Here is a 24,418-nt window from a genome sequence, read left to right as displayed (position 1 = left end):
GCTCTGTATCGAGGAACCTCAAGTTGTAGAGCTTGGGACTGGGTGTTCACGAGATCAGCGTACAATCCATTCTTGGTGAGAAGCTCGGAATGAGTACCAGATTCAGTGACTTGGCCCTTGTCTAAAACCACGATAAGATCAGCATTTTGAATGGTTGAGAGGCGATGAGCAATCACAATAGTTGTGCGATCAGTACGTGCACAAGCATTATCGAGAGCATTCTGGACAACTTTCTCACTCTCAGAGTCCAGGGCAGAGGTGGCTTCGTCCAGAAGGAGGATTTTAGGATTTCTGAGGAGAGCTCGAGCAATGGCCACACGTTGCTTCTGTCCTGGATCGGTTCGCCATGAAGAGGTTCTACGATAGCAAGTGTGGGGGCGTGACCCAACCCTCCCAGAGGAAGTACGTTCACTACTTTGCTGACCTACTAGCCGGGAAGATCGACCTCCAATCACCGTGAGTCTGTGGATTATATCCGTCTATGCTTAGGACGTTATCGCTATTTCTTCAAAAATGTTTTGATCAGGATAATTAATTACGTTTGTACAGGAACAGTACCTACATTTGTATACATGTTACTATAACTGTGCTGTATACATCGTAGATATCCTTCAATTACTGTACTGCATCTATACAAAAGTGGCAAGAATACTAGCTACAATGTACATGTATCCTTGAATATGCATGTATGTATACTCATATCTAGTCTTGATACACTCTACACAACACATACACATACTAAGTATTACAGCCTACATGTACATGTACGCACATTGTTCCACAGGCCCGTGACCCTCCAGCATCTCATCATCCACGGTATACCCAACTTTGACGGCAAGGGAGGGTTTCGACCGTTCCTCAAGATCTACGACAACATGGACCTCGTTTACACCTCTGGACTATAGTGAGTGGGCGTTGGGGTGGGTGGAGGGTTGATACTCATTTTTGCTCAATTATTTCACTCTGTCATACATGTCATGTATGTGAGTTTTGTGGCCTACTTTGTGCATCAATATATCCCACCGTATTACTAGAATATTTTGCGGGTTTTTGAAACCTTTGCAAATGGACCAAATCAGCAGAAATGTTAACCTTTTGCGATCTAACTATTGCATTCTGGCAAGGACCGACCGTGTGTCATTACCATTACTATTTTAGGTTTTGCAGATTTTATTTTTGCAAAGTGGCGGGCTCCACTGTACTTGTAGCCCCACGATAACTAACCGTTCACCCCCCCCCCCCACACACACACACACACACACACACACACACACACACACACACACACACACAGTCTTTGCCAGGCGGACAAGGAGAGAGTGAAGATATCCATATACGGAGGACTGAGTCTAAAAGGAGAAGTCTTGGTGAGTAACTGTACAATGTACATGTACGTACAATGTAGCTACATACATGTAGGTAGGTCAGGAGTACTGTATTGACATCCCTTGATTATTAATTGTTCCTACATTTTGTACACATTTTGCGTACATGTACATGTAGGTTAGTGTACGTGTATGCATGTACATGTACCATGTAATTATGAAGCACACCCATACAGCTGTCACACTTGTCATAACCTCCCCCACCACTACACACGCACACTCAGATCAAATGCTTCCACAAAAAGTCCCACGGAATGGAGATAATCTTTCGCTGTCAGTTCCACTCGGCAGTGGTGGGAGAGAACCTCCGGATGGTGTACAGCAAGGCAGATCTGGACGATGCTTTCAAAGACAAGAGATTTGATGATAGTACCCGGGTGGAGCTCATCTTCGACAATGCAGAGGACCAGTATCCTGATGGTACGTGAGTGGGTCAATGTTTTAACTGTCTGGACAGTACAGTAATACTCCCGGAATCGTGGTTACTCAATATCAGTAAATTATTATAGTTTGCCACAACAAAGGACTCCTAATATTGAGTAACCACGATCCTTATTAGTGCATCAAAATTAAGTAGTCACCCGGGCCTCACACCACTGCATGATACCACCCACCCTTCATACTTTGTTGCTAGGCAATTACATGCACATGCACATACAATGTACATGCACATGTTTATGCTTCTACATACATGTACAAGACTGTAAACAACAGTTTATCATACGTACATGTACATGCAGTACATTAGTGGGAGAGTTACAAGCTTGAGGGTATACAGTTGTGCATGCATGTACCGTATAGCAGGTAATTTTCGTGGGGTAAAATATTCGTTATTTTCATGGGCAGGCTGACCTCCACGAAATTTTAACGACCTAGTTGGAAAATGTTTCACCTGAGAAAACTGTTTGCACGTGTCAGTGTTTGTACGACATTGCTGCAGCGAAAATGGAGGTCTATTTTGCTTATGAGGCAAGAGCGAAGCGTTTATATAAAGACAGTGGAAACTGTGGTACGTGTTCAGGCACACGTTCGATCTATGATATCTCAAGCACGTTACCAGCAAATTCGCAAAGCTACTTGCATTCTGCAAGCCTCAGCTCGAATGTGTATTGTACGAAATGATTACTTACGAAAGCGATCTGCTGTTATTGTTCTTCAAACTCATGTAAGAAGGTCCATAGCCCAAAAACGTTTCCTCAAAGTAAAACTTGCCATTGTATTGAAGCTTGGTCTAGACAATGTATCGTAAGGACGAATTATTTAGGCATTCTAAACGCAGCAACCTTTATCCAACGTTATGCTCGTGGATCAATAGTTGAAGATCGGGATAAGTTGTAACAGTTATGTCGACTTTTTTAAGGAGTCTTGAGCTTGCTTGTGGCTTTACCTTGGACGCCTTAGACTTCATATGGAACACATTTCACATGTACATGTACGTGTATGTACTGAACATGTACAGGTACCAATTTTTTAGATTCAAAATATAAACTCGATCTGTACACAGAAATCTTTAGCTACAGTACACATGTACATGTACTTAAAATGTTACAGTTTCTAGTCTACTGTCCGTCTTTCTATCAGTCTAGCTTTATATGTTTCTAGTCAGTCTCAAATCTCAAACATGCATGGCGAGGTACACGTAACTCCATGGTTGTTTGGTACTTCTTCCCCCACCTCCGCCTATTCGATTTAAATTCCTTGGGTGCGTTTTGTACGCTGCAACAAGTTCTTTTTCACGCTTTTTGCATATTTTTTGATCTTTCGATTTGAAAACAGCCGTCATCCGGTTGATGCCGTGCATTTCCTTGTAGTCGTCACCTGTGCGACGTGCTTTCATTGCAGTGAAAGCATCACGACCACTAGCAATACCGATATAAAAGTCTGACAGTGGATTTTTTCGAAGATAAGCGCTCACACTGCTCTTCAAATAGGTTGGATATGGTGTCTTTTCCACGTAGTACAGATTTCGGTGTACCAGTGCGTACACATGATGCTTTCTCTTGCGTTTATTAAAGCCACCATCATGATATACTGGTGCTTCACCGGTAACTCGCTTTACATATGAAATAGCAGTATCACAAACTGCTTCTATGTCTTCATGATCTTCGGTGACCAAAACCTTCACCATCCAATTTACTTTCCCTTTGAACTGTTAATGCAGAGATCGTAGTATATCGATGCCAATAATATGTTCATGGCTGCTGATCACTGTTACTGCAGATACTACTCCACCGTCATAGTGAATATGATCAAATGTAGCTTCGATTGCTTTTGTTGAGGTGTCTTCTGGTATCACACCAAACACTTCGTTTGTTACTTGCAGAGCCATGATATTAATTAAAAAAGTGGGAGGTATCCCCTTTTAAATGTTTTAACCGTGTTATGAATTAACTTCTGCTATTCATGACTCTACACGCTCCTAAAATTCACGTTAAATTAATAGTCTACAAGTCTAGCAATTGTGCTTTCACCACTACCAAATGTTACTGGAGTCACTAATCACTAATCGCTGTGATTGATTGATATTGTCGATCCCATTGCCTGCTCATAGTTGATTTTGATTTGAGGGTCTCTCTCACTATGGGGGGTTGTCTCTCACTATGGGGGGTTGTCTCTCACTATGGGGGGTTGTCTCTCATTATGGTGGGTTGTCTCTCACTATGGGGGGGGGGTTGTCTCTCACTATGGGGGGTTGTCTCTCACTATGGGGGGTTGTTCTCTCATGCACTTACATGTAGCTCAATAATCCTCTCAACTGCTTACCGCAATATTCATACCTGTGTCAATACTCATGAATTCAGATCGATATGCTTCATAGTAAAGTTTCCACCCCCTTCTCCCCCACACACACAGATGTACCATTTGCTGATGTCCGTTCCTCTCTTCTTGACGGCAAACAGCTGACAGTCAACAATGGGACGGCGACCAATGGGAACATTGGGTTGGACGATGACGTGTTGGCAAAGAGGAACTCGTACGCTTCGTTCAGAGGAGGCTATGACAGCGGGATGCCGGGAGACGACCCGCCCAACCTTATGGAGTGAGTGGGTGGATCTGTGAGAGTGCTTTGATTTGAACAATGGTGTGACCGTGTTTTGGGTTTTATATATTTTTATTTGCTTGTACATTGTACGTACATGTATATACCGTACTCTACCGAGATTACGCCCACGTCCAAAATTACGCCCACCCCCACTTTTGGGTGAAAGTTCCTGCATAGGCTAATTTGCCTCGAAAATACGCCCACCAGGAAGTGATACATCTTGTCAGTGAGCAAGTTTTCAAGAAAAGGTTTAGCAGTTTATTGTGTACGCTGGTTAGCTCTGAATAATTAGATATAGCTAGATTCTATTAGCAAGTATAAGAGAGACAAGGACAATCTTCTCTAAATCTCTGTTGAAGACACTGACAGTGACAAGGAACAACCTTCTGATGCAGAGTCTTGACTTTTTATACCTACCTACTTTACCCATGCATTCACCGTTGTTGTATGTTGATGTATTCATTGTATTTCAAAAGCTGGCAGGCCTCAGACGCAGACAGAGAAGAATAGTTTCTTAATGAGTGGGCTTAATTTCGAGGCAAACACCTGGGTGGGCTTAATTTCGAGACAAAACTACTGTTTTCGAAATTAAGCCCATCCCACCTGTAGCTGCTTTGTAGCATGCAATTAGGGTGGGTGTAATCTCGGTAGAGTACGGTATACATGTACATGTAGAATAATTGAATGCTATAATTATTTTAAACTATAAAATTAGTGTTTGTTGCTTTGTGGTAGTTCTGTTCTAGTTCACCCGACCCAATACAAAGTTGGGGAGGGCGTGGCCAGACTACATGTATTGATGTGACCAAATACCTTAATTTTAGCCTAATCGAGTCATACATGTACCTCCTCTGATGTAAAGTCTATATAGGATATACTACATATGCTAGTTAGATTTAAAACTCTAGATTTAACTTCTATAGTCAGTCTAATATATGGCCCTGGCCTCCCTCACCATCGTACACAATTATATATACAATTGTCATGTACATGTAGTTTGGAGTCCCCAAAGATAAAGTACCCCCAACTTCGTCGTGAGAGGGCAGAGAGTGAAATCAGTGCTCAAATGGACCCCGACGATATAGACCATTTCACACATCCCCAATCTTCAGAGTTATACACAGTCGTCCAAAAATCAGTCAAAGACAAGACAAAACGAGATGAAGTAATTGCTCAACCAGAAGAAAAGCCACCTCCTCCACCAAAGAAAATCCTAAAGCCACACAAAGCTACTTCGAATGACTCTCTTTTCAGTCTTCTCGATAGAAGTGATAGAAGAGTTCCTGACTCGTCTCCATCCACTCCAAACCTAGGGGTTGTGAAGACAGTCAAGCCACCCAGACCCCCACCCCCCTCTGGGGAGCGTAAAGCCGGCAGCCAGTTGGTCCATCGTCCTCTACCCAGGATACCCCCTTCAAGGTAACCCCTTCATATGGTTGTACATGTACGTGTGTTAATTATAGATAACATGTACTGTACATTATGTGGAATAGGCTTCGATTACAGCATGCAATCATGACTGCATGAGAGTGCCACGTACATGTGTCATATGTATGCAGCTCTAAAATGGTGATGTAACGCATGAGCATGCATTTAATTTTATACCACTATATTCATGTACATGTACAGTCGTCATGTACAGTCGTCATGTACATGTATATTAGCCTCCTTCGCAGCCTCTCCTTTTTCTGTTCTTTGTCATAGTTCAATAAGATAAAATACGGGACTAATTGGAGGAACAAAGAAAGAAAGAAGGAAGAGACTAAGAAAAAGGAGAGCCTACCTTGCTAAGTCGCGTGACGGTAGACGAGTGGTAGACGAGTGAAAATGAACGTGGGCAATCACTAGCTGGGCGGAGGCTGACAGAGCAAAAAGCTACAGCATGCCTACGCATTGCAAACTCTAAATAAAAGCTGTTAGCATCGTAGATAGTAAGCCAGAATCAAGCGTGGAGACATCGTAGACGAGGGCTTACCTAGTAAAGACTAAAGAGACTAAAATTTAATATCTAAATTTAGCTCAGTTTTTTTTCCTGAGTTCAGAACAGACCCACTTGATTAGTAGATATAATTATTACAGCAGTATAGTCTACTCTACTCTAGTCTTTCATACTTCCTCTACTGACTAAAGGTCTCACGAAGGCTGACTCTACTGCACTGTACTGTACTGTTCATAACAGATTATGTTCCTGGTAAATGCGCTCCAAGTACTGTGTGGGAGGACAGTTATTGAGGTTTTCTCTCGCCCACGCTCGTTAAAATTTGTCTACGTCAGTAGGGGATCACGCGACTTAGCAAGGCAGGCTCTCCTTTTTCTTAGTTGCTTCCTTCTTTCTTTCTTTGTTCCTCCAATTTTTTCTTCTGTGACAAAGAACAGAAAAAGGAGAGGCTGCGAAGGAGGCTACATGTATATACTGTACGGTGATAAAAGTGTATCAGTGTATTAATTGTTCACTCCAGATCCCTGGACTCTCAAACACCCACTGATGAAGACTATGCCGAGATAGACGATGACACACCCACCACCCTCGCAACTGAGGGGACAGATGGTCCGGGGCTTTCCAAAACCAAACCAACCAAATCGTCCCCTGACCACACCCCTGTCATAAAGCCACGCCCACAACGGCCCACCCCTCGTACTAAACCGGTGTTTAAACCCAAACCAACAGACGATAAAATTGGCTCTGTGCACGAAGAACTGCAGAAACAAATACTAAAACAGCATCTTCAACGAAAGCGTGAGAGTGCCAATTTAGAATCAAGAGGGGAGGCTACAAAGACAAAAAAGATAACCAAGCCATCAGAAACGCCATCAAAAGCGGAAAAGAAAACAGCAAAACCTTCAGCCCACCCTCTAAGTGTCTTAAAACACCAACCATCGTATGATGAGATTCCGCTCAATCAAGAAATCTCAGTTGAGCATTTGCCTAACAGACAGTCCGCTGTGGACAATGACATGTGGGCTAAAGTGAAGTTCCCTGATGTTCCTGTTCCACTCAACTCTGACAGTATCGGGCGTCGGTCTTCAAGTTCTGGGAATCTGACCATGACGAGTAATTCTGGTTCTGATTTCTATTCTAACCTGGCGGACCTGGACATAACCCCCGGAGCAGAGGGTACCAGTGAAGAGAGGGAGAGGGCCGAGTCTATTCAGAGGAGCAGGTCGTTCTCAAATCATGAGAGGGTCTTTATCAAGGCTACCAATGCTAACAGGTACCGTGTGTGTGTGTGTGTGGGCGTGCGTGGGTGTGTGTGGGTGTGTGTGTTGTGCGTGCTCGACAGTAAGGTGTCATTAGCACTTATTTGTTAGAGGTTATAAATCTAATACTTCTCTTTGCAGAGACTCTATAATTATATTTATATATTTTCTTAGAAGTTTACGTTTTGTGTTGTATATACATGTAGTTCTTAGAGATGCAAGCACTGAAGACTGATTATGAGAAACTGCTAGAAGAACAAAAACAGCTTACTGAGGTAATGGTATCACGTATTATATGTACATGCGCACACACACACACACACGCACACACGCACACGCACACACACACACACACGCACACACGCACACGCACACACACACACACTTGCAGAGGTACCAGTCCAAAAACATTGTGGCTCGATTGAAGACACTGACGCAGGAAGCAGAAACTGAATCAGAGGTACGTAATATGACAGGCTGTATACTTCTCTATTATTTCTCCCAGGTCATTGCAGAAGATTTTCTAGACAACAAGTTGTCTCTTGCAGAGTTCAAACAAAAGTACAAGCAACAGCGAGTGGTAAGTTCTCTTAATTAAAATGCATTAAGACTTTACTGTAAACCTGTACTGTCTCTCCGTCTCTCCATGCAGCTACACCATGAGCGAAAATCAAAGCATGAAAAACTATCTTATTCTAACTCGTCCTCACGAAGAGATACTCACTATACCTAGTATGATTATGTGTGTGCTTATTATACTAGCTGAAGTGCTGCATATAACGTAATAGTCAGCTCATTTGCACATTACTTTTTTATGTCATTGATTTGAAAATTATAATTGTCATCATAATCATTATTGGCATTTGGAGATCTAGAACCACTGCCGTGTACGTACGTATAAGGTAAAATTCAAAATTTATACGCTAGCTTATGAAGCTATTGAATGTGTTTGAATGTACTGTAAACTCATGTCTAAAAATTGCTATATCTAAAATGTCACATTATATTTGTAAAATTGAAATGCCACTCTCGGTGTTATTTGTCTCCTGCTCTGGCTGGCTTGTAGCCTTCGCTCCATTCAGCCTATAATAGAGCCCCCTCTTTTCCATCAACTCCCGATGAGTCCCCAACTCCGCCACTTTGCCTCTCTTCAGTACAGCAATGCAGTCGGAGTTATATATGGTTGAGAGACGGTGAGCAATGACTATGCAGGTCCTGCCCTCCCTGGCTTTGTCGAGAGCTTCTTGTACCACCCTCTCACTCTCAGAGTCCAGGGCAGAGGTGGCCTCATCCAGAAGGAGGATTTTCGGATCTCGGAGGAGAGCTCGAGCAATGGCTACACGTTGCTTCTGTCCACCACTCAACTGGTTGCTCTCGCCACCAACACTGGTGTTGTAACCCTGTACGTAAAACGCAGTTTATATCAGCCATGTATTATAATGTTGTTTGTTTGTCGAGGGTCTATATATAGAATGTTAGATTTGAGAGATTCATGTACGGGAGGTTAGGGGTACTTAACATCAACCATCATTCCATCTCCACTGCCTCCCATAGCACAAGCAGAAAACAGGGTAGGCCCTGTTAACGTTACTCACCATTGGCAGTGTTTCAATGAAGCTGTGTATGTTGGCAGATTTGGCTGCAGCAATCACCTCCTCATCAGACACCTCTCTGAACAGGGCCCCGTATCGGATATTCTCAGCAACCGTTCCGTCAAACAACACCGGCTCTTGAGACACTATCCCAATCTGAGAGCGGAGCCAGGAGAGATTAATGTCCAAGATATTTGTGCCATCCAGAGAAGCACATCCAGCGTGCGGGTCATAGAACCTCTCGATGAGTTGCATGACTGTACTCTTGCCTCCTCCACTTGCCCCCACCAGAGCGAGAGTTTGACCTTGCTTCACCTTGAGGCTGAAACTTGACAGTACGTTCACTTGGAGCCTCTGAGGGTAGGCAAAGAAAACATTCTCAAATTGGAGATCTCCTTTCACGTCTTCGAGCTTTAATCCATCTTGGGAGTAATTGTCGATTTCAGGATTCCTATCCAAAATGGCATACACAATTTTTGCTGATTCCTTGGCTTTGGTGTAATCTGGAGCGAAAGAACCAGTTGCTCCAATAGCAATTGAGCCAAACACAATGGCAGAAAATACACGGAAAACATTTTCGTAACCAGTGTAAAGAATGTCATCAGTAGGTAACATGACGATGTAAGCACCAAAACGAAATGTGACAATGTAAGCAAAGAAAACGAGAGATTGGGTGAGAGCATAGGCAACACCAAAGAGCACACTAAGGCAGACCGACAATCTGTGTGTGTGCGTGTACATCAATGAGCATGTGGTTGCATACACTTTACGTCACATCGGCACATCCCTGGCTTGATGACCTCCCAACCCAAAAATTCGCAGTGAATTACATACATGGGCTCAGAAAAGCCCGTGCAGACCTGATTATGCAATAATAACAATGATAACCACCACGTTACCAAACAAGGATACTCTCCTATCAGTGGAGGCAAGAAATAAAAATAAAAAGAAGTATATGTAACGTATCAGGAGTGCATGTTCATGCATTCCTGAATGTATATGTACGCTTACTTGTAGGTTCCCAGAACTTCTTTCTCAAAAGTTTGATAAAACGATTCTTCAAGACCAAAAGCAGCCACCACACGGATGTTCTTCACACTCTCCAGAGCAATCTGCACCGAGAAATACAATGTAACAAGAAATAATTATAGACTGTAACATACTGTTTGCTACATTGCAACTACAGTTGGTAGTGAGAGTAGCTAGCTACCTAATGTAGTAATAGCTACAACCCCTCGGCTAAGAAGGTGAGCACTCACCTCTGATGCTTCCTTGAGGCCCTTGTTGGAGGACTTCTTACGCCCAGCAGCCAAAGAAAAGTACAGTACACTGCCCACAGCCAGGATAGGAATGAGTCCCACAACAACAAAGGCAGTAATCCAGGAGTAACCAAACGCAACAGCCATGGAGGCCAACAGTGTCACAGACATCTCTATCACAGTACCCAGCCGCACACCGGCAGCCTGCAAGAAACATACACACTCAGCCTTCAAGACACAGAACAGCAAACACATGAGCCAACAGAGCATTAATTACTCTTCTACTGTGTTATACTTGTTTAAACAAGGCAACACCAGAAAAGAAAAGAAGTAAGACCAATTTTATATGGGGCCAAAATTTATTTTAGGTACAATGTACAATGGAATTCCTTATCGCTAGGTTTAGGGCTAGCTTGAATAAACTGACATACCCCACTGACATCTCCAGCATTGGAGGAAAGCTTTGTAGAGAGTGCGGCCGTTGAGTTACTTTCATCATCGAACCAGCCAACTTCCTGACGAAGAATGGCCTTGAAAAGCTTGGAGCGAACAACTCGAGTCAAATTCTCACCCGATATACTAAAGCATAGGTTCTGTGTGGGAGAGCAGTCATGATTGATTGAATGAGGTGAAAATTATTGGCAAAATAGCACGAAAAAATTTGCTCATGAGTTTCAGGTCCTAACACTGTACACACATCCCAGGCCCGGATCTAGGGGGTGGGTTTCAGGGGTTGCAACCCCCCAAACACTCACAAAAACTAGATCAACCTACACTTGTGTTGCTTGTGGCTAAATGAGCAATGTGCATGGTTAACTTACAAGCTGTGAACGATGAAGTATTAGTATCTGTTGACATGAGTACAAGTCCAGGACACACTAAGTAGTAATACACAATAATTTCCATCCACACATACCAACATACCATTCACATGTATTAGTATACATGACAAGGCACCTAGCTGTAGTAGACAGTAGATTTGCTTTGTGCACGCATGATATCAATTTCAATTAAGTGGGCGTGAAAGGGGCGTGGCCAAACATTTTGCGCGCTCGCTTTTGTCTATAACCCCCCTATACATTTTTGGCTAGATCCGCCCTGCATCCATCTTGCTTACTGCTCACCTTGACAAATGTAGAGACGGCGAGTACAATGCCCAGAGCGAGAAACGTTGCTCCCCACGGGTGAATTTCGTCCAAAACTTGAGAAGCCGGCAGAGAGAACACTCCCAGCACTTCTCCAAACACAACAGCAAAGGAGGGAAAGACTAGGCCATTCAAAATGGAGGACATGATCCCAATGAACACCACCAGCCAAATCCTCCACGACAGATTTTTCATCAGTTTCCATGACGACACATCAGGGAGCTTATCCTTGTCAATATCGCTTTCCACTGGACTTGGGGCAACAACGTCAACAGATGTACCAACGTCAGTCATCTCAGTGGGTTCTGTGGCAGAGCTGCTACGGTTACTAGCTCTAGACGGTGTACTAATTCTAGAGGATCGCCTAGAGAGGTTTTTCACGGAGCTAGTGAAGGTTGTGGCTCGTCGCAGAGTACGAGGGATACTCTTTTGTTTCCAAGACTTGCTTCTCAGGCTACGTCCAGTTAGAGGTCTGGCTCTGTATCGAGGAACCTCAAGTTGTAGAGCTTGGGACTGGGTGTTCACGAGATCAGCGTACAATCCATTCTTGGTGAGAAGCTCGGAATGAGTACCAGATTCAGTGACTTGGCCCTTGTCTAAAACCACGATAAGATCAGCATTTTGAATGGTTGAGAGGCGATGAGCAATCACAATAGTTGTGCGATCAGTACGTGCACAAGCATTATCGAGAGCATTCTGGACAACTTTCTCACTCTCAGAGTCCAGGGCAGAGGTGGCTTCGTCCAGAAGGAGGATTTTAGGATTTCTGAGGAGAGCTCGAGCAATGGCCACACGTTGCTTCTGTCCCCCACTCAATTGGTCTCCGCCCTCACCCACTTGTGTGTTGTAGCCGTCTGGAAGAGACGAGATGAAATCGTGAGCATTGGCACTCTTGGCAGCCTCTTGCATCTCCTCCATTGTGGCATTATCGTTGCCCATGCAAATGTTCTCAGCAATGGTGGTGTCAAAGAGAACGGGTTCCTGAGAGACTAAACCCATCTGACTGCGTAGCCACTTGAGGTTTAGGTCCTTGATGTCATAGCCTCCAATCAGGAGCTGCATGGCAAAGAAAATACTGTCGATACAAGAGGACTAGTACAATTAGCTAGTCCATACGTAAACATACATAATATATACTAGCTCATAGCAGAGATAAAGAGAGGGAAATAGTTTAAACTGAGAACGTACCTGCCCAACACTACCCAGTTCATAGAATCTCTGAATTAGGTCAATGACAGTGCTCTTGCCCGAGCCACTGGGGCCTACCAGAGCCACCGTCTGACCTGCACCAGCACGCAGCTGCAGGTTGTTGAGCACCTGAGGGTGTGCGGTGTGCGTATGCATGGAGCAGGAATTTCAAGTTGTGCGTATGTGTATCTACTGTATACATAGCATACATGTATACATATATGTACAAAACAATTTTTATTGACGAGACTATCCTCCAACCTGCACATTTTGTCGATGGGGGTAAGAGAAATTGACATCTTTGAACTCAATGGTGTGCTCCATATTATCCGGCTTTAGACCTTCTTCTGAGCTCGAGTCAATTGTGAGCGGCTGTGCAATTAACATTGTCATAAAATCTTGTCAAAACACTGTGTGGATTGTGTTAGTGACCCTTCAGGTACAAAAGTTCTAATGAATGTACGTTCTGATCTAACCATGCGGACAGGGCTTAAATATTTGTCACATCTGTGTGTGGGATCTGCCGTGGACATAATCATTATGTGTAACATTGAACAATCTGCACCTGAAGGTGACGATTTACTAAAGTGTGCAACTAAAATTTTTAATACAAGTTTGGTCTAGGCTACAACAAAGTGACAGTGAAGAGCATGACCACAGATGCAAAACTGACCCTGTCAATGGTACTGTATATCTCGCCGGCTGCTCCCCTAGATTCGGAGAGGTTGAGGAGGTTCGGTCCAGCCTGTCCAAGTTGGAAGGCTCCCACTAGAATGGCAAAGAACACTGTGATGACGTCACCACCTTGTCCCCGACCACTTGATACAAGGAACCCTCCAAACCTGCACAGATGGCCAGAAAACAGAGAAGCGTATTCACACAACTATAATTATGTGTACATGAATGGATAACTACCAATAAGTTGCACCTACATGCATATATGCATACTATTATGTTATAGTTATAACACGGGCACAAGGGATGTATGGAATATTTATTGCACTGAAGCACGAGGGCGTAAGCCCCGAGGGCTGAGTGCAATATATGCCATGCATCCCGAGTGCACGTGTTATAACTAGTTTATATCCCGAGGGCATAGCAACGTAACACTGTCTTAGTAACACAATATAAACTGCACAAAAAGATGACAAAGACAACTCTACACAGCTCCATCTCTTCTCTCTTCTAGACGCCAGTATATGCAGCGTATAAGATTGGCATGACCGACGAATGGCTTGACACAAAATTGTTGGAGTTCCAACGCTGAAAACTGCAAAACATCCCCACCCCACTACTGCTGCAAAGAAACAGCCCCACCCTACTTACTATTGTTGCCGAAGAAACAGCCCCACCCCACTACTCAGTGTAACTGCTGCGAAGAAACAGCCCTCCACTATCCTCGGCATCACAACCAAGCCAAAGAAGCTCGCCTCTACACTGCTGCAAAACAGCTCAAGCCCCAGCAAAAAGAGCCGCTTCTAGTGCTATGGTGAAGCAGAATTGACATGCATCACGAAGTCGAGGACTAGGTCTAGGAACACAGAATCTTCCACAAAATGAGCCTTGGACAATTTTAAAACCTGCATGGTTGCAAAGAAGAAACTCCAGCAGTGCTGAACATTCCTGCATGGCTGGACTTACTTTGATATACTTGTTATTTCTCATGATACAATATTTAATTGTCTAATGCCGGAGGGGCGTTTTGTGGTTAGTGCATTATGACTTTCAGCAGTGCATTATGCTGCATATTGCACTTGGCAACAACGTAGTAACGGGATATAAATATATATATATAAGATTGATATATATATAGATTGCAGCAAACATTTTGCTTCCTTATATCATCTCTATGGTTAGCAGGAAAAGCATGAAGCTAACTGTTGACCTATAGGCTGAGTTATAGTAATACATATGTGCTTCTCAGTTTGGTATGGTATGTATAGAGAAAGGATACAAACATAATACACTTTGACTTGCCAGAAAGAGACAGAGTAGACAATGAAGATAAGGAAATAGATGACCCCGACACTGAATCCAACGGTGGCACCTTTGAACACCCCTTGCTTGGTTGCAGCTGCTAGGTTCCGGTCATATCTGCAGGTGACAGAAACACAACACCATGTAATACTCATTCCATGGGCCTCAGGAACAAACACAAAATTTGTTAAGTTTCAGCATTACTGAATAAGGAGACAACGAAGCCCTGGTAGATGCCTCAATAATGCACCAATTAACAAAAAGTGATGCATGTTGCTTCTTGATGAGTATGCACGCAGGCCCACTGTATAGTACTACGGTACCTGTCACTCTCCCTCTGTTGTCCCCCGAAGGCAAAGACAGTCTTGACGGAGGAGAGGACCTCACTGGCTATGCCTCCAGCAGTTGAATACAGCTTCTCCTCACGACTTGAAAATATGGCTCCAAGCTATTATAATTATAAGAATTAGTCTTGGCCCACATTAATTTTAGCGCATATAATTATTGCATAAAGGTACAATTAACAAAGCATAATTATGTGTATATGTACAACCATGGTCATTGTGCACAGTGTAGCAGTCTAGCACAATCCAAACACCCAAGGGCATGAAGCATACTAACACCAAACAACAAAGACAAAGCTGTAACTCACTCGAGAAAACAGAGCCCCTGCAAGTGCCATAAACGGTATGATCACAAAGAGGAGTAGAGCCAGCTCCCACTGTCGCACTAGACCAACGACCAGGGCAACTAAAAATGTGGCCACCCACTGCACTAGTTGCGACACATTATCACCAATGCCCCTGTAGATCTTGTCCAGTCCACTGAAAAGAGAGGTGTCAAACTTTAATCAGCATTTAGTGTATGCACGCAAGGAGGGAGAAAGTGTCAATTTCTAACGAGCTCTAGCTCACACTAGTGCGTTAATCATGTCTATCCTTCAAAAGAGCAAATACACAGAGCAGCGTACCATGAACTCAATGGGAGTGTATATACAATAGCAGTACCTTGAGAGTCTGTTGGACACTTCTCCACTGGAGTTCTCTTCAAACCAGCCAATGTTCTGCTTGAGAACAGAGCGATAGTACAAGAGACGGATCCTATGAGTCTGTCTCTCTGCTGCCATCTGGAAAAACCATGCATGAATCCAGGAGAAGAGGAACGATCCGACAGCAATGCCTATGAATGCGTACACTTGAAGGTTGATCTCTGAAATGAAGTCTTCATTACTTAAACACATTACTTGGCCAGATATGAACTGAGACAAGTTGAATGTGCAGCCGGGAGAAATATAGTTAGTGCTGCAATTCACAACGCCACCAGTCACATTTGATATTAGGATAAGAATGCTTGGATTCGAGGGACACGGGAGGACATTTGAGCTGACCACATCTCGGGAGAATTGGTGGTTGATAAACAAGTTGGTGATGTCTCCAAACACATTCATTGCAATAGGAAAGGCTGCACCACTGAGGCATGCAGCCACCAGTCCAGCCAGCATCAGCACCACGTCCAGGCATGAGGCATAGCGGAACTGCAAGGGAGGACCACTTTATATAGAATTTAATATGCACACTTTTAGCAGTAGATCTACTGATCTACTGATAAGGCCTAGTGGTACATGGTGTGCAGCTTACTAGCTTAATGAATCCAACAGTCTTTGGCTTGTCTTCTTTGTCAGGCATTTTGAGACGCCTCACTTTAACCTTGTTCACACTCTTTGTTCTGTAGAAAATGTTATAATTACTTACTGAAATTTAATAATGGTCAACATGACTGTGGGCAATTATTACTTGCCCACATCCGGTATAGCCCTGTTTCAGTCACAATAAACCTTTTGAGGTCTCACTGATTACCTGTATTTATCTGTTAGTGGCCCACCAATAGCCCGTCTGTAGGAGTGGGAGGATAGCCTGGGTTTGCTATCAACACTAGCCTGATATCCAGCAGGAGACAGTGTGCTTCTGGGGACCACGGGATCCATTACACTAACTTTTTTTGCTAAAAACTACAAGCTCATACCACTTTATACGATTATAAACTTTGGCAAGCATTCCATGTACTGCATTTGCTCAAACAGGCATTATAGTAATTGACTCGACTACAGTTATAACTACATCAACATCATAATAATCACACTAATAACAATAGTAATTACAAAAGTTAGCAAATCATAATTGCAGGAATGATCACAATTAAAACACTAAGAGTTATACAACATTAGAAACAGAGAATCGATTGACTATATACAGTGCATGGAATATCAACTAGAAAAGTTTACTGAGAGTCAACATTTTCACTAGAGCCTGCCTTTGCCAGGGCCTGGTACTTGTTGAGCTTGTAGTAGAGGCCCTCTTTAGCCAGCAGCTCAGAGTGCGTCCCCGACTCCAGCACCTGACCATCCTTGATCACAGCAATGCAGTCGGAGTTATATATGGTTGAGAGACGGTGAGCAATGACTATGCAGGTCCTGCCCTCCCTGGCCTTGTCGAGAGCTTCTTGTACCACCCTCTCACTCTCAGAGTCCAGGGCAGAGGTGGCCTCATCCAGAAGGAGGACTTTCGGATCTCGGAGGAGAGCTCGAGCAATGGCCACACGTTGTTTTTGTCCACCACTCAACTGGGTGCCTTTTCCACCAGCATTTGTGTTGTAACCCTATATGCATAAAATGAAAAACAGTGAACCAATAGAATTACAGTGCATGTACTCTGTTTTACAAACAGTACAATTAAGGTAGCGCTAAGAGTAGGAGTGTAAAACAGTGCTTTTTGTTGGCTGGAATTGATGAATCAATACAAAAACGGTAGGCTGTTACTTTACTCACCATTGGCAGTGTCTCAATGAAACTGTGTATGTTGGCAGATTTGGCCGCAGCAATCACCTCCTCATCAGACACCTCTCTGAACAGGGCCCCGTATCGGATATTCTCAGCAATCGTTCCGTCAAACAACACCGGCTCCTGAGACACTATCCCAATCTGAGAGCGGAGCCAGGAGATGTTCAAATCACGCAGGTCAATCCCTTCCAGTTTGAGTCCACCTTTACTTGGGTTGTAGAACCTCTCGATAAGTTGTACCACTGTACTCTTACCACACCCACTGGGGCCGACCAGAGCGAGAGTCTGACCTGCTTTGACTGAGAGATTGATTCCCTTGATCACCTGGACGTCGGGACGAGCAGGGTAAGTGAAGAACAAGTCCTCAATAGATAGATCACCAGATACTTTGTCCTGGAAAAGTAAAATTAAATTATCAGTAAACACCAGCTACTGTAGAGTTAGAAACACTACATAATAATAAAGACATGTGCGTATGTAATCCTTGTTCAAGTCAAGCCTAGCCTTACATGTACTTCAATACCCACAGAACAAGATACACTCGATCCTTACTAGTTTCTGGCCTGATTCGTCATAATTGTCGATGACTGGCTCACGGTCAAGGAGAGCAAAGATCCGATTGGAGGACAGCTTGGCTTTGACGTAGTTGGGAGCAAATGCACTCGCTTGACCAATGGAGAAAGCACCAAACACGAGAGCAATGAAAGTGCGGAACACGTCATTGAAATCCTCGTGAATAATTGGATCATCGGAAACAATCTGAAATGCTCCAAATCGGAAAACAACAGCGTACATTAGATAGAGGGTGGCTTGGGAGAAGGCGTATGTGAATCCGTAGATCAATGGGTTTACGAAGACTGAGCGTCTGGGGGAGAGAGAAGACAGAGGGATAAACTTACCATAGATGTACCTGTATCAGCATTGGGTACAAACTAGGCACATTCACTTGTGTACAAAAAATCCGAGAAAGACTGCACAGTAAAATATACTGTACATTCCTCTGTTGCGTACAACAGTGGAATACACGTACATGTACATGTAGTACATGCATTCTGACAAAAGAAACAACCAAAGGGATGGCTTACTTATAGGGGATAGAGAGCTCCTTGTGGTACTGTCTGTAGAAGTTGTCCTCAGCAGTGAGAGATGCTACCGTGCGAATGTTACTAGTCGAGTCCACCACAATCTTGCCCGAGGTCTCCACATATTTCTTGTTCTTGTTGACTCTGCTGGTGATTGCCTTAGTTTGTATGATTCCGGCAAATATGATGAAGGGCACCAGGCCCAGGACAACCAAAGTGAGCAGCCAGGAATAGATAAATGCAATGACTACACCAAGGACGAGACCCGTCATCGTCTCAATGAGTACGCCAATTCGACTACCAGTGGCCTGTACAGGGAATAATAATTACTATGAAACATGGCCAGAAAAGTTGCTAATGTGCAGTAGGTAGTTTAAACCATTCTTGCAATACAGCATGCAGTACTGCAATCTTTTATTGTTGCAAACACAGTACATGCAAACCACACCCGTGAACAATGAGACTCACCCCCTGTACTTGAGCAGCATCGTGAGCCAGCCTCGAGGTGAGTGCTCCTGTAGAGTTCCTCTCCTCATCAAACCAGCCAATCTCCTGTCGCAAAATGGCCTTGAATGAGAGAGCCCTCAATCGAGCCGTCAGGTTTTGCCCAGCCACTGTGAAAGTCAACGTCTGTGGTGATTACAATTATGTATAGTCAGTTAGGTATGCAGAGACAGCAAATAGCATGATATGAAATCATTATCACTGGAAATCTTCACACACGTGTACAGTACCACCCACAATGATTAATCACCTTAACAAAGAATCCGAATCCAGCCACAAATCCCAGAACCCAGAACAAACCGGCATAGAGGCTTACCCCAGGTACAATCTCATCAAGAGGCAAACTGAATACTCCCAAAATTTCACCAAACACCAATCCAAAGACAGGAAAAACTGCTCCACTGAGTGCAGACGCTATCACTCCTAAAAGTATCATCCACCACTCTGGAGCGTTTAGACGGATCACTCTAAAGAGAGAGACCTCTGGCAGATCTTTGTCCCACTGCTCCTGGTCCTTGTCCTTCACCGCCGAAACTTGACTCTGGACCCCCTCTTGTTTGGTCGTGGAGGAGAGTTGACGTTTCACACTGCCCTGACGATGAAGGCTTCCCTGTCGTTGGAAGTCGTGTACTGATCCACTCTCTGACGTCATTCGGATGCGACCAGAACTCTTGACAGGGCTAGTCTGTATAAACACCTCATCTGTTTCAACCATCTGTGTGTGCATGGGGAGGGGCCGGGGTGGTTAGTTTGTGTACGTACGTGTGCTTCATGATTAACAACATAATATCAACAATGAAAGATTGCTTTTTAAATGGAATGTGTCTCACCTGTGCATTCACGAGGTCAAAGTAGAGTCCCTTGTTGTTCATGAGCTCACTGTGTGTCCCTACTTCCACCACACATCCCTTCTCCATTACAGCTATCTTGTCAGCGTTTTGGATGGTCGACAATCGATGAGCTATCACAATCGTAGTCCTGCCAGAGCGTGCCCTATCCAGAGCTTCTTGGACAATAGATTCGCTTTGAGAGTCTAAGGCAGAGGTGGCCTCGTCCAGGAGAAGAATCTTGGGGTTGGCAATGAGAGCTCGAGCGATGGCGATCCGTTGTTTTTGTCCTCCACTGAGTTGGGTGCCTCCTTCACCAGCCAGAGTGTTGTAGCCTTTGGGCAAAGCAGAGATGAAATCGTGAGCATTGGCACTCTTGGCAGCCTCTTGTATCTCCTCCATTGTGGCAGATTCTTTGCCAAAGCGAATGTTCTCAGCAATGGTAGTGTCAAAGAGAACTGGCTCCTGAGAGACTAGACCTATCTGACTGCGTAGCCACTTGAGGTTCAAATTGCGAACATCTTCACCTCCAACCAAAATCTGAGAATAATTATGTAGTTTCAGTAAACATTAATTTTATGATCACAGTTCTCAAAATAAAGAGCACAGTAGTTGTCATGTATGCATGCTTCATGATGGTAATAATTATGTACACGTATCAATTACCTGTCCATTGTCAGTGTTGAAGAAGTTTGTTTCACTTCCTTGCACATCATAGAACCTCTCGATAAGTTGCACAACTGTGCTTTTGCCACACCCACTGGGGCCGACCAGAGCGAGAGTCTGACCCACACCTACTAACAGGTTCACATCATGCAGCACCTGCATGTGCACCAGATAGTCGTTGCTATAATCAACAGACACCAAATAAAGGTGACAGTACAAATTCTTACCTGTACATCTGGTCTGGAGGGATAGGTGAAGTTAACATTTCTCAGTTGAACAGTAGGCTCAAATTTACCCTCGGGTTTCAGACCCTCCTCTGAGCTTGCATCAATTGGTGGAACCTGTATTATACACAGTGCACTAAATCAAGGTATCAAATTTCATCAACATTGTGGGTCAAATATCTTTCAGTTACTATCAACACTAATTTTATACACGTATATACCATTACTCACCCTGTCAATGGTGTTGTACACCTCCTGTGCTGCACCTGCAGCTGTGAGGAGAGCCTCCATGTCTGGCCCAGCACGACCAAGAGAAAATGCTCCAATGAGGGCAGAAAAGAAGACAGTAAGGATATTGCCAGGCTCCGCCCCTTGCCGTGCTATTAGGTAAGCTCCGAACCAGAACGCACAGCCGTACATGAAGAATAGGAAGAAAAAGATGAAGCCAAAAATGCTCCCAAAGCTGAATCCTTTCTTTGCACCTAGTTTCCTAGCCTCATCAAGCTTTGAGTTGTAGCTGTGGTGAGGAATTAATGAAGCATGATTATGCCCATAATTGTAACGAGAGCATGTAACAGTGTTATGCCTCACAAATTACATAATGAATAACAGTGTGAGAGTGTGAATGTGGATAACAGCTTATTCACACTCTCATACTATTATTACTGACATTGTTATTTACCGTTTCATCTCAGTCTTCTCACTACCAAAGGCCACAACTGTTCTAATGGAGGAGAGAACCTCTTCTGCCACTGCACCGGCTGAGGCATACTCTTTTTGCTCTCTGGTCGTGAACTTAGCCGTGAGAACAGAGATAATTGATGCAGCTATGACCAGAAACGGTGTGAAGGCAAGAATGAAGAGAGTCAGTCTCCAGTCTTGAGAGAAGGCAATCACAAAACCAGCGACAAAGGTGGCAAGACCTTGCAGGAACTGGGCCATCTTGTCTCCAATGCCCTCAAGAATCTTGTCAATATCACTGAAAATAGAAACAATAATTATAGTAAAAGTAAGCAGAAAATAAAACAGAATGCAAGGAGATAAAAAGGAGATAAAAAGGAGATAGTCGTGACTTACTCAGATACTCTGCTTCCCACCTCTCCTGAGGGGTTTTCATCAAACCATGCTATATCCTGCCTCAGTACAGACTTGTAGTACAACAGGCGAATCTTCTGAACTTGCCGTTCAGCAGACGCTTGCAAGAGTCCAACCTGAAGGTACGCAGCTATCCACACAGCTCCGGCAATTCCAAGGAAAATGAACACAATGACATTGATCTCCGCAGTGAACTCGTCTCCAAGTAAACAACTTGATCCTTCAAACTGTTCCATAATGATAGAGTCGATACTGGTGTTGAACATAACAGTGTCACAGTCAAAAATAACGTTGAAGGTGGCATTGAGATTTTGCTGGATACCCGAGGAAATGGCCTCGTAGATAAAACTGTTGATGAGGTCTCCAAAGAAGAGCATGAGTAGAGGCAGAGATGCTCCATGTATAGTGGCTGCTAGTGTGCCGATCAGCATGAAGATCACGTCCAGACAGGAGGCAAAACGAAACTAGGGGAGGGGAGGGACGAATGTTAGTACACTAGATATACAGTTGATAAATTATAAGGAAACTCACAAGGAAAATTGGATTTCCACGCTTTTTTTTTTCTTTTTCCTCTTCTTTCACCTCTTTTTCTTTTTCTTCTTTATTCCTGAAGCCACAGCAAAATAATACATACGTAATTAATTGTACTTCAATACACATTTTAAGCATCTAATATTTATAGGCGCAGAATTAAACATTGGCATAGCCTACTCACGAGATTACAACTGTTGCTTCCTTGGGTTCTGGAGCATGATCCTCAGACAAGTCCACCTCAATTACGAGATCCTTAGATTCTTTAGAATTGTCAGCCATTCTGAACAGACTGTCTGCACGCAATGAGTTGCTTGCTTCTTGTTGCCCTCGATGATTTCTTCTAATGTTGATTGGGATACGCTAAGGCTTGTATAAGTCTCGTGAAATAATTCTGTAGCTAACCTGCTAGCTTGTGGGTATTTATAACCTTTAATCAAGATGATGAAACACAAAACACACCGTAACCTGATGACCTTTTACTAGTAATTAAAGATGATTATCACAGCGTCCTGTACATGCGCATGCGCAGTATAGGTGCTGCAGAGGTGTTGCCATGAAGCTCAGCAATCAAGCTCAGCCTCCAGTGGACAGTTAATAACCCTTCCAAAATTAGTTGCAGTGCTTCAATCATGGTAACCACCGAATATCCAGTAGTAATGAGGTACAAAAAAATTAAATGTAACATGACTACGTATACGGTAGACTCTAACTGTAGAAATACAATCTACGACTTCAACTCTCATTCGTTAAAATTAATGCTTCTAATTTCAGAAATAGAGTATCAAAGCTATTCACACACAAGCCAGAGGCTACTTCCAACTACAATGAGGAATACTGCCAGAAACCAGGACCAACAACTACAAGTGCATTGCTATACGGGTCCAGAAACATTCCTGATATGCACAAGGTATCTGACAAACGATAAGTTATGTTTAGGTATACACTAGCAGGGTTTCATGGTGTCGACACTACCCCATCATTTCAACCCACTGGTTAAGCAATCCCTGCAGGCCACAGCTCAACTAAACCCTGAGCAACTGATTGCGGGCCACAAAGTCTTGTCTACGTATCAGAGAGACTACACAAGCTTTACACAGGGTATGTCATTGTGACAGTAATTACAGCACTTGATCACCCTAACATTCCTCAGGAAGAGTTGGTTCAACCAGCAGCAAGCCTGCTACACGAATAAGAAAAGGGTTATCCACGTGGCCCACGTCTGTGCAAGTTTCTTATACAATCCCAAGGCAAGCTTTAAATCTCAAAGGCAACACAACTCGCTATGGGTGCAGTAAAGGCATTTTACGAGCTGCTCAAGGGATTGTACCAACTCTAGCCAATGTAAAGCCTCCATTATCCGTTTCCTACCAGACAAGATACAAAAGTGAGTTCTCAAGCGGGAAGCCAAGGAATGCAAGCTCTCAGTTGAAGCTTCCCAAGATCAGGAGTACACTCCTGCCAAGATCAATGCCAGTGGGCAACCACAACTCATAGTAATGCATAAATTCATACAGGATGTGAATGTTGGATTAACCATAGATACTATCTATGGATTAACATTCCACCAACACAATTAGCCATTGAAATTGCATCATTATGATGTAATGAATTCAGCTCTATATTTATTATAAAACTTTCATCAGTTTACATGTACAGGTCAAGGTCTTCAACCACAAAGCTTAATTAATAAGTACATAATTTTATACTAAAAGTTAGTCTTAGTCTACCTGTAAACAGTTACCACCATACAAAGACATGTACAACAACAATTATATGCAGTACATGAAGTTTCCCACAATCAATACAATAACTAGAACTAGAGCACTGAAGTGCAAACCCTCGGCTGGTGACAAGAAACCAGAA

General features: G+C 43.5%; 3 protein-coding genes and 1 long non-coding RNA gene across 5 annotated transcripts; 2 read left to right on the top strand and 2 right to left on the bottom strand.

Moving 5' to 3' along the window:
* The first annotated feature begins 17 nt into the window (after nt 1-17).
* LOC135349640 (uncharacterized) lies at nt 18-8,479 on the top strand. The gene is made up of 11 exons (XM_064548186.1): nt 18-456; nt 785-904; nt 1,295-1,367; nt 1,610-1,805; nt 4,239-4,425; nt 5,425-5,847; nt 6,888-7,640; nt 7,833-7,901; nt 8,018-8,086; nt 8,132-8,206; nt 8,279-8,479. The coding sequence occupies exons 1-8, from the start codon at nt 347-349 to the stop codon at nt 7,837-7,839; spliced, it is 1,869 nt and encodes a 622-aa protein (XP_064404256.1). The 5' UTR covers nt 18-346; the 3' UTR covers nt 7,840-7,901; nt 8,018-8,086; nt 8,132-8,206; nt 8,279-8,479.
* On the bottom strand, nt 8,451-16,771 carry LOC135349633 (ATP-dependent translocase ABCB1-like). Its single transcript, XM_064548178.1, has 15 exons — nt 16,644-16,771; nt 16,425-16,512; nt 15,795-16,321; nt 15,440-15,611; nt 15,111-15,235; nt 14,788-14,904; nt 13,484-13,652; nt 13,072-13,182; nt 12,811-12,939; nt 11,602-12,678; nt 10,909-11,070; nt 10,478-10,681; nt 10,230-10,330; nt 9,222-9,939; nt 8,451-9,026 (listed from the first exon to the last, which is right to left on the bottom strand). Exons 1-15 carry the CDS (start codon nt 16,769-16,771, stop codon nt 8,628-8,630), a joined length of 4,227 nt encoding a protein of 1,408 aa, XP_064404248.1. The 3' UTR covers nt 8,451-8,627.
* A 134-nt stretch (nt 16,772-16,905) lies between these two features.
* Nucleotides 16,906-23,066, bottom strand: LOC135349634 (ATP-dependent translocase ABCB1-like). The gene is made up of 14 exons (XM_064548179.1): nt 22,737-23,066; nt 22,553-22,628; nt 22,004-22,485; nt 21,609-21,905; nt 21,158-21,443; nt 20,930-21,043; nt 20,703-20,858; nt 20,040-20,576; nt 19,460-19,924; nt 19,174-19,335; nt 18,709-19,013; nt 18,176-18,488; nt 17,612-18,016; nt 16,906-17,442 (listed from the first exon to the last, which is right to left on the bottom strand). Exons 1-14 carry the CDS (start codon nt 22,832-22,834, stop codon nt 17,065-17,067), a joined length of 4,074 nt encoding a protein of 1,357 aa, XP_064404249.1. The 5' UTR covers nt 22,835-23,066; the 3' UTR covers nt 16,906-17,064.
* A 22-nt stretch (nt 23,067-23,088) lies between these two features.
* Nucleotides 23,089-24,242, top strand: LOC135349644 (uncharacterized). 2 transcript variants are annotated; one of them, XR_010398958.1, is made up of 4 exons: nt 23,089-23,216; nt 23,327-23,462; nt 23,554-23,653; nt 23,706-24,242. It is a non-coding gene; the product is annotated as an uncharacterized LOC135349644 (long non-coding RNA). The 2 variants fall into 2 exon arrangements; XR_010398957.1 differs by having other exon boundaries at nt 23,566-23,653; nt 23,706-24,241.
* The last annotated feature ends 176 nt before the right edge of the window (nt 24,243-24,418 follow it).

The sequence above is a fragment of the Halichondria panicea genome, chromosome 16 (genome assembly GCF_963675165.1).
Source record: "Halichondria panicea chromosome 16, odHalPani1.1, whole genome shotgun sequence".
Classification (NCBI taxonomy): domain Eukaryota; kingdom Metazoa; phylum Porifera; class Demospongiae; order Suberitida; family Halichondriidae; genus Halichondria; species Halichondria panicea.
This window is presented reverse-complemented; position numbering and strand designations above follow the sequence as displayed.